At 39.1% G+C, this 10,517-nt stretch overlaps 1 protein-coding gene and 1 long non-coding RNA gene across 2 annotated transcripts; both read right to left on the bottom strand.

Moving 5' to 3' along the window:
• Positions 1-413: 413 nt before the first annotated feature.
• On the bottom strand, positions 414-7,654 carry LOC128870472 (uncharacterized). Its single transcript, XM_054113147.1, has 2 exons — positions 6,585-7,654; positions 414-1,541 (listed from the first exon to the last, which is right to left on the bottom strand). The coding sequence occupies exon 2, from the start codon at positions 1,520-1,522 to the stop codon at positions 797-799; it is 726 nt and encodes a 241-aa protein (XP_053969122.1). The 5' UTR covers positions 1,523-1,541; positions 6,585-7,654; the 3' UTR covers positions 414-796.
• Positions 7,655-7,753: 99 nt separating this feature from the next.
• LOC128870478 (uncharacterized) lies at positions 7,754-9,537 on the bottom strand. The gene is made up of 4 exons (XR_008455386.1): positions 9,268-9,537; positions 8,636-9,199; positions 8,189-8,575; positions 7,754-8,133 (listed from the first exon to the last, which is right to left on the bottom strand). It is a non-coding gene; the product is annotated as an uncharacterized LOC128870478 (long non-coding RNA).
• Positions 9,538-10,517: the final 980 nt, after the last annotated feature.

The raw sequence follows: 10,517 nt of genomic DNA, 5'->3' as shown, positions 1-10,517 counted from the left end.
GGTGTATCACCTATTTTTACATTTGCAGAGTTAGACAATACGCCTTCATTCCTTTCAAGCAAATACATCCTTAGACGGTATTTAAATTCTTACTGATTTGGGTGATCGTAAAACCCATCTTTGGCTCGGTTAACACCAGAAAAGTTTTCAAGGCTGCCTTGGTTAAGATATTTAACATTGAAACGGCTTTTAACATCCTCAAACAACATTTGAAAGTTATTATACACGATTGCTATATGACTTACTCGTATATATAATATTAAAATATATACATAATTATATAATACTTATTCTACACCTTCTATATTATGTTCTTGCCCTGCGTTAGCTAGTATCAGATTGAAATGCTTAAGAGCTCTGAAAATTCTTAAGCGTTTTTAAGAGAAATTATTTTACGTGGGAAGGATGCGCGAACACAACAATTGCCTGTTAAATAAAATGCGAGCGCGTTCGGTGGTAACTTCACAAGTGATTTATTTATTTCTGAATTCGAGTTTTTATAGTGTCTTAGCCTAACGGATTAAGTTCAAATTTATGTAATTGGAGTAAATATGTATTGCTCTGTTACGTTTATGTAATATAGGTGTTTATACATATATAGTGCTATTTTTAAATTCATATACGAAAATTGAACAGTATTTTTAGAAAACAGTAAGCTTAATATTGAAACGTTACGAGAAATTATGGATTTTAACAAATTATGATAATAATAATTAAAATTAAATTAAATATATAAAATTAAATTAATAATTAAAATTCTAAGCCATTTGGCGTAACACCGGCCACCTTGAAAGGCTCATGGTCCTTCAACGTCTGATGGCAGTACGGCGAGCTTGTGAACGGGGCGTTTAATTACGCCCGTTTTGGTTGCCACGTCTGCTACGCGGACTTTGCCGTCTTGCCCTGTTACGATTGCGGCGACGCGGCCGAGCACCCATTGCTGCGGTGGTGTGTTGTCTTCCTGAACCAGGACGAGGTCGTTCAGCTCGAGGTTGCGCTTCGGATGCAAACACTTGTTCCTCTGTTGAAGACCCAACAGGTAGTTCCTGGACCACAGTCGCCAAAACTGTTGCTTGAGACAACAGACAAGTTGCCATCTGTCGCAGCAACGCATTGGGTCCATCGATACTTGGGCTGGTGGCAGCGCTCGAAGGGGGCACCCAACTAGTAGGTGCGCTGGTGTTAGGGCCTCTCCATCGTTCGGGTCCTGACTCAGTGGTACCAGGGGTCGCGAGTTGAGTACGGCCTCGACCTCGACGAGCAGCGTCTGTAGTTCTTCGGCGGTGAGCAGCGCGTTGCCGATTGCGCGCACGAGAAGGTGTTTGGCGGACTTCACTGCCGCCTCCCATAACCCGCCGAAGTGCGGTGCCCTGGGTGGTATAAAGGCGAAGGTGAATCCTTCGTCCGTTGCGTATTTCTGTACTTCCGGTTGTTGGGCCTCGAAAGCATCCCTCAGCTCGCGAAGCTTGCGATCGGCGCCGACGAAGTTGGTGGCGTTGTCGCTGTATATTTTCCGCGGCATTCCTCGGCGTCCAATGAACCTTTTTAGGGCGAAAATAAAACAATTAGAAGACAAGTCTGTTACTAGTTCTAAATGTACTGCCTTTGAAGTGAAACAAACGAACACTGCGATATATGTTTTTACTGGGGGTCTACCACGTATTTTCAATGTAGTATATACGGGACCACAAAAATCTACTCCACATATTAGAAAGGGTCGTAGTGCACGAAGCCTATCGGCAGGCAAATTCCCATTATTTGGGTTTGCAGCTTCGGCTTATAATGAAAGCAGTGTGTGCAGTTTCGAACGGTACGACTACAAGCTTCTCGAGCATTGACCAGCCAAATGCGGTCTCGGAGAAGCGCTACCAATGCCTTTGCTCCAGCATGGTGATTTCGAAAATGTAGGTACCGTAAGTATGTGGTAACGAAGTGCGAGTTCTTGCTTAAGAGCAGTGGGAACTTGGCATCATATGGGAGAGGCGCATTTAATAGGCGGCCTCCTACTCGGAGTAAATTAAACGACAGCGACAATTCCGAGTAGTTGTGCAAAAATGGATTAAGTTTTTGCAAACTTGGGGGTAGGGTGGTACCTTTGGTGAGTTTCATAATTTCTTCACCATATTCAACATGTTGAACCACCTGAATGACTTTGAGGAAACTTAATTTAATATCCTCAGCCGTCAGCATTTGTGTGAATGTCGCAGATGGGTTTCTAATGCGTTTTGTCCATCTTAATATGTAAGCGACAATACGAAGCAGTTTTTGATGAGAAGATACTCTTTTGGTGAGTTCCATAATTGGATGCGATTCATTTGCTTGAACAACTAAAACTGTTGCGTTCCGTTTCTTCTCTAATGCTTCGTCTCCTGGAGAGAGCTGGAAGTGGGTGTTTGTTGGCCATAACGCAGGGTCTTCTAGGAGGAACTGTGGACCGCTAAACCAGATAGAATTATTCAATTCGTCCACGTTACAACCCCGAGACACTTGATCCGCGGGATTTTGCTTAGTTGGCACATGTCGCCAAGTAGCTTTATCCGTCAACTCTTGGATTTCGGACACTCTGTTTGCAACAAAGGTCTGTAGTACAGATGGATGCGTTTTGATCCAATGCAAAACAATTTCGGAGTCTGTCCAGAAGTTTATATTTTCAATTGGCCGACTCAACATTGGCGCTATTCGTGACCACAATTTGGCCAGCAAGTGGGCTGCCGAGAGCTCTAGACGCGGAAGAGATTTAGTCTTCAGCGGAGCCACTCTAGACTTTGCAGTAAGCAGCGTACATTTCGTTCCACCAGCCGAATGGCTACGTATGTATATACAGCAGCCATACGCTCGTATTGAGGCGTCGGCAAAGCCATGAATTTGGCAGCTTGCACTCGACTCGGTGTGTACAAACCGAGGAATGCTTATTGATGGTAGCTGCAGTAGATTGGCTTTGAAATTTTCCCAGCTGGTGTCGAGGTGCAATGGAATCGACTCATCCCAATCTAGTTTTTGCAGCCAAAGCTCTTGCAATAAGATTTTTGCTTTGGTAACTAGTGGGGCAAGTAAACCAAGAGGATCGAAAAGACGAGCCGAAACTGATAAAATGTTTCGCTTAGTGGCTCGTAAACTGGTAAAGTTGTCATTTAAGACAAACCGAAACAAATCTTCCTTCGGCAACCAATGGATTCCAAGTGTTTTTGTGGAGTCTGTGTGATTGAAGTTTAAGGCCTTCTCAGAACTCTCACAATCGAAAAATGATGGGTGATTTGAAAACCACTTAGATAAATTGAATCCTGCCGAGTTTAATATTTTAACTACCTCACTTCTAATAAGATCTAGAGATTCGAAATTATCGGATCCTGTAAGCAGGTCGTCTACATAAAAATCTCTTTTTATTGCCTTTGAGCCGAGTGGATACATATGTGTATTGGCATCGCTGAGCATTTGTAAACACCGTGTAGCGAGAAATGGAGCAGGCGCAGTGCCGTATGTTACGGTGTTAAGTCGAAAGATTTGAAGTGGCTCAGATGGATGCCGTCTCCACACTACAAGCTGAAAGTTTTTGTCTTCTTCGTGCATGAGAATTTGGCGGTACATTTTAGTAATGTCCGCCGTAAATGCATATTTATGCAAACGAAAACGAAGAAGTGTTGAATACAGCTCTTCTTGAATGGTCGGCCCAACCATCAAGATTTCATTCAACGCAATTTGAGAAGAGGTACGACTTGATGCGTCGAAAACAACACGTAATTTAGTCGTCGTACTTTCAGGCCGAAGAACGCATTGATGCGGAATGAAGTAGTGTGGCTCACTCGGGATCTTATTATTTGTTGGGCTCATGTGACCCAATTCGATGTATTCATTCATGAAGTCCAGATACATTTGACGAAGTTCTGGATCTTTCAAGGTCTTTCTCTCCAGGGCCTGAAACCGCCGAGACGCGGTTTCATAGGAATTACCGAGTAACTTACGGTCATCTTTGAAAGGCAGTCTTACTTGAAGCCTTCCTGAAGGCAAAACTTTAGTAGTTTTTACGAAAAATGTTTCACACTCTATTTGTTCAGTTGTGAATTTTGTCGAACTAGCTCCTGAAGGTATTTCTTCCATCGCCCAGAACCTTTGGACAATGGAATCTATATTTGCTAGATCTTGTTCAGTATGGCATAATGTGCTACTGACTGTGGGAGGAGGACGTTGGTTGGAGGCGTATTTGCCAGACACAACCCAGCCTAAAAGTGTCTTTTGCAATGTTGGGTGATTGGGGCTGGCCTTGATCTGGCCTACAGCTAAAAGCTCGAAAAATGTTTCAGCACCTAACAAAAGATCTACCTTTTGAGCCTTATAAAATTCTGGGTCCGCTAAGCTAATGTTTTTAGGAATTTTCCAGCCATTAATATTTACGTTACGATCTGGATGGCTGGCTGAAATGGATCGCATTATCCAAAACTGTGCCGAAAACTCATAATTATTGACCCGCGATTTTACAAACGTATTTAATTTCGTCCTTACTTTTTTGGTTGCATTTCCGATGCCGATAATATTTAAGGTCGTACTTTCGCGACGAATTCGTAATTTCTGCGCCAAATCCTCTGTCATGAAATTCACCTGAGATCCAGAATCCAGCAAGGCTCGTGCAGCAAGGTACTCTCCGGAGCTACCTTTTAATTTGACTACGGCTGTAGCCAACATAACCCGATCTGGCGTACTCGTCGTGTGCATGGCATGCGAGGTCGAAAGTTGTGGTGCAGTTGCAAAGGATACAGGGTACTGGTGCAGCAACGTGTGATGCGAACGGTTGCAAACACGACACCGATCCGCTTTGCACTTTGAAACTGAGTGCCCCTTCCGCAAACAATTTATGCATAAGGGGACTGATTTAGCAAACTCAAATCGCTGCTGAGCAGAGAGAGTTTTAAAAGTAGGACACGCGGGTATACTATGATCATTTGATTTACAGTGCGGACACACCGGCTGTTTTATATTTGAAGTCACTAAGGCAGCTTTCGTCCTTCCCGCATGAAGGTGGGGTTTCTGAATGCTGTGACTGCTTGACGGCTTGAGCCTCGACGTTGAGGCTTCATCGGCAGATAAATGTTGGTAGCGTTTATTTAATGCTGCCTCACACTCACGCCATAATGGCAGCTTATCATAATCCAACTGTTCCTCCCACTTTGACCGAGTAACGGTGTCAACTTTTGACATTACCAGATGAATTATGATAGCGTTTGTGATGTTTTTCTCGTCACCTAACGACAGCAACGAGTCGTAAACAGCCGACACTGTATCAATCATTGTGCGCAATGAAAGCGCAGATGGCTTTGGGATAGTTGGCAGTTCAAAAAGTTTGGAAATTGTGTCGAAAAATATTAAGCATTTATTGTCATAAACCTTTTTGAGACTAGCCAACGCCTTCGAATAATTTTCGTCCGACATTTGGAAGGCCTTTACCGTTCCCAAAGCTTCACCAGACAGACAGTTAACCAAGTGATTGAATTTCTCAATGTCTGGGATTGTAGGATCGTTGTGCACCAAACTCTCGAACAGACTCATAAAATTTTTAAATTCTGAATATTCCCCTTTAAATTTCGGTAGCGACATTTTCGGTAGTCGCGAGCTGAGAGGTGCAACAAAGGATGTTTCGGCTATTGACGATTTATTTCTCGCCAGAATAGATTTTATAACGGACTTAGTTTCCACTATTAGGTCCTCTAACTCCCCACGGGCTATGTCTTCCTCGTCGATTTCTTCAATTTTCGACTGACACTTCATAAGCTTATCGCTATGAGAGTTCAAAATGTCCAGTCGACACTCCAATTCAATTGGATCTAACGACATTGTTTTATCGAGGAGACCCGTTTTTATGCGCACTATACTATTTTTCGCAACAGTTCGCTGGCGCTTTAGTGATTTCAATTCCATAATCTCCTTACTTGGAGAGAGACTTGGAACTGCTGTCTTTGGCTTGCTCATTTTGAGTTAAATTATTTAAACTCCCGAAAAATTTGCTCAATGTCCACAGAAACGAAAAAATTTCTGTGAGAGTTTGTGGCTGAAAAAACGAAAACGAAAAGATGGCTGAATAGCCTGCACAAATCTCAATCAGAAAAACGAAAAATAGCTGTTGGACAAGGCTGTGGTCAGGCCACGAAAGGATGAGCAAGCACAGTAGCACAACACTACGAAAATTGTTCAACAGATTTGCGAAAAATCGATTTTTGTTTAAATTATTTCCTTGTAAATAATCCGTATTTACGAAAAATTTATTTAACTTTATAATAATTTTAATTTAATTGAACTTATTGTTCGAAAAAAAGGTCTTCAATTTCTTTAATTTTGTTTTTTAAATTTATTGACGATTTCGCATTTAAGGTCACACCCTTTATTATCAAATCCCAACGTACCCTTGTTTCACTTTCGCGGAGTTTTATATACGTATATTTGTATAGATAATTGTATATATGGTACATGTACACATATGGGAGTGTGTACATAATATATATGTATGTATATATATGCAAGAAAGTGAAAGGGTGATGCAAAAAATTGAGAGTGTTTATCAACAACAACCACAACTTTCAATTTATTGCACTTGTTACCTGTATAGGCTTATTGCAAGCCTTGACTTTCCTTTTGCAAAGGATGCAGGTGCAGGTCATTCCTGGCGGCGACAGAACCAGCGGTAGGGATTGCAGCGACAGCGGGCGATGACGGCAGCAGCAGTGACCAGAGTAGCAGCGACGGTTACAGTGATGAGAGCAGCGGCGAGTATGGCAATAACTGCGAGAACTGTGACAGCGGACAGTGATATATACACGAGGGCGACGAAATATCACTGTGACCGTTTATATAAGCACCGCACTGTTTCAGCTTTGCACTGTGTATTGTAGTTTATTCTTTTTTATTTATTATATATTTTTTTTTTAACTTTGTTGGCTATAAATATTTTATTGTTGTTAAATAATTTTTTTGTTTTTTTTTTTAATAATTTTAACGTTTTCTTTTTTTTTTTGGTTTTTGGGGGCTCACTTGTCACTGTGCACTTTTTGTATATGCATATACATATGTATGTACATATATTAGTTTTGCTGTCTTTTTTGTTATTTTTTTTAATTTTTTGTTTGCGAGACGACTTTTTGTTTTGCTTGTGAACGGACCGCGCAGGCAATTGTTGTTACTAATTAAAGCACTTATCGTTTTTATATGTTTATTGTTTTGTGTATTTCGAAATAATTTCCGATTATGTTCACCAATTTATTATTATTTTTTTTTGTATTTGGAATTACTTCCCTTAATAGTTTGCTTATGTTCAAAGTATATTCTGTCTCACGCATCAGGTCCCTGCTCGGGCGCCATGAAAATTCTTAAGCGTTTTTAAGAGAAATTATTTTACGTGGGAAGGATGCGCGAACACAACAATTGCCTGTTAAATAAAATGCGAGCGCGTTCGGTGGTAACTTCACAAATGTTTTATTTATTTCTGAATTCGAGTTTTTATAGTGTCTTAGCCTAACGGATTAAGTTCAAATTTATGTAATTGGAGTAAATATGTATTGCTCTGTTACGTTTATGTAATATAGGTGTTTATACATATATAGTGCTATTTTTAAATTCATATACGAAAATTGAACAGTATTTTTAGAAAACAGTAAGCTTAATATTGAAACGTTACGAGAAATTATGGATTTTAACAAATTATGATAATAATAATTAAAATTAAATTAAATATATAAAATTAAATTAATAATTAAAATTCTAAGCCATTTGGCGTATCAAGCTCTACAATATTTCAAGTTAGAATACCTCTCGGGGTTAAAACTTCAGAGTTTACTTAGATTCGCAAAAGTCACAGACGTATTACAAGATGTCTACGACAAAGAAAAGTAAAGCGCATCTGGTAGCACTAAGGACAAATAGGTCTAGGTAGGTTAATGGCTTTCAGCCAGCTAGGTCAACCTAACCTAACCTATATAACACTTTGATTACCTCTTTGGAAGTGTAACAAACTCTGTATACTAATCACCCTTATAATTTTCATCATAGCCGTTATCTGTGTAATTATTTCGTCCCTCATCCAGGAAATGGTTTCTTAATAGTTTGAGTAATTGGGGAGCATTCGCGAAAATTTTTCGTTCGTTAAAAATTAACCTGCAAAAACGAAATTTAATTATTAGAATTTAATAAAAATAAAAAAACAACATACCATAATTTTTCTTCATATATATATGTATATATAATTGGCGCGTACACCCTTTTCGGGTGCTTGGCCAAGCTCCTATTTGTGGTGTGCGTCTTGATGTTGTTACACAAATGGAGTTTCAAGCCGACTCCGAATGGCATATATTTTTAGGGGGAGCTTTTTTATGGCAGAAATACATTCGGAGGTTTGCCATTGCCAGCCGAGGGGCGACCGCTATTAGAAAAATGTTTTGCTTTATAGACAATTAGATCATTAAAAAGTGATCTGTTGGAGTCTCTAAGGTCGCATAGCCCCAATATTGGCCGCTTTCCAAAATGCTCTTCATTATCTCTTCCGACATTTTACAATCAAAATTATAAAATAGTGGCTGCTTCCACTTAGAGACAAGACCTATTGAAGAAAATTATAATAAAAAAAATAATATTAATATACTTTTAGCTACATATTTACCTCTGAGCAATGCCACTTGCACATAATTTCCAGTTGTTAGTGTTGAGTGCGAAGAAATGTCTTAAAAGTATGATGTCCTTCTTGTCATTTCATCGAAACTTAAAACACACGGTTTTTGGATAGATCCATTTGCGTGGAGGCTACCAGTAATTTAACAACAGGTTCTATGAAACCTTTTGTCACATCGATTTTTTTCGCTGACCCATTGAGGGTGCGTTTTCCTGGTAGTGGAAACGTTTTCCTATGAGCAATTTGTAGGATTTGACACTTGCAGAATATAAAGTAATTGACTGGGCAATGTAGTACTCGGGTACACTACCTTTCTTAAGACGTTACGCATGCGAGAAGCATTACACATTTTCAATAACACTTTATGTTAAATGCACAAATCATTAATCAACTATTTTTTACACAAATTAAATTCCATCTCATTTCATTTGAGACTCGTTTTCGAGTTGAATTCAACTTCCCTCCTGCTGAACTCAATCCACTTTTCCAACAAAGCCGAATCCGATGGAAACTTTAAAAAGCTTAAAGATTTGTTGCTTACGACTGGCTTTAAAGCTATCACAATTTAAAACCGCGTACTTGATTTTGATACAATTTTTAATTTCAATGAAACAAATACTCACTTGAAATAGCGCACCAACAAATTCTTAGTTTTTTCAAACAAACCAATTCATAACTCCTGTTACTTCAGCCTAACCTCTGATTTTGTCAAATTCGCTGAGAGCCGGCTAACGGTATTATATTGTCACACCATTTAAGTTTTTTACTATGGGTCATGACAACGCCTTATTGACGAAAAAAAAGAAATTGTGTTGGTGCTATACGAAAAAACTCAACACAACCTTCACCCATGTTAGTTCGTTGCCGTCTAAACAACGACTGATTGGGCGAGTGCTCAGTCTCCGATGAAATGGCAGTCAAAGTTACTCTCACAATTTTGCTTCGGATGGCCAAATCTTGCAAGCTATAGTAGTTGTGATCTATGATGGAAAGAATAATGAGATGGCGCCTATCGTGCTCCCGTTACTTTGGTCTCAGCGAATTTGACAACGAGTTACGTGATTTTAGCATCTGACCATACTGATTACCATTTTTGGAACTTGATTTAGCATTTTTTTTTTTGTTATTCAGTCTCGGAGTTTTTGTTCTTTCTTCATGACATTTTTCTAGCCTGTTCTAATTAAAATGTTTAAATGTTTATAATTTTGTAAAATATACATTGTTTTTTTAAATTAGTTCAATAATTCACTCAGTTTTATTTAGCTTTACTTTTTTTTAACATCTGGTGGCTTTGCCCGCGATTGCAGGTGTTGTTGGTGTTCTTCTGCTTTCGGCAGTCAAATCTCTCTCTCGCAGCTGCAGTGTTGCCTAGCTTCGGATATAAAAACGCACTAAAATGCCCATTCAAAGAAAATAAAACACCAAATTTTTATTGAGTCACTTAAAGAACTTTGTATGCGTGACAAATTGTCTTTAGAATGTGCGTTTTTTTTTTAATAAATGTGTTATGCTTATGTACAATTTAATTTATAAGTTTTTTTTGTTAAGCGAGACTCTTTTGTTAAGGGAATGACTTATTTGCTATATTTGAGGTTATGTAACTAGATAAGGTACTCTTTTTGTTAAAATGTCAGTATGGTTTCTTTAGTATTTTCTGGTGTTTTGTGGCTTATTTTTACAATGAATGCACCTCTTGATGCCCTATGTCCCACTAAGGATTGATGGCTGGGAGAAACGATTACACCTCTATGGTTTTAATCCGCATTCAGTAAATTCAAACGCCTTTTCAAATGTGTAAAAAGGTGTTCAATCTTAACAAGAGTTGAGATAGGGACATTTAATATTCTTGCACAACCTTAAAAGGAGCAAAAAA

The sequence above is a fragment of the Anastrepha ludens genome, chromosome 2 (genome assembly GCF_028408465.1).
Source record: "Anastrepha ludens isolate Willacy chromosome 2, idAnaLude1.1, whole genome shotgun sequence".
Taxonomy (NCBI): Eukaryota; Metazoa; Arthropoda; class Insecta; order Diptera; family Tephritidae; genus Anastrepha; species Anastrepha ludens.
This window is presented reverse-complemented; position numbering and strand designations above follow the sequence as displayed.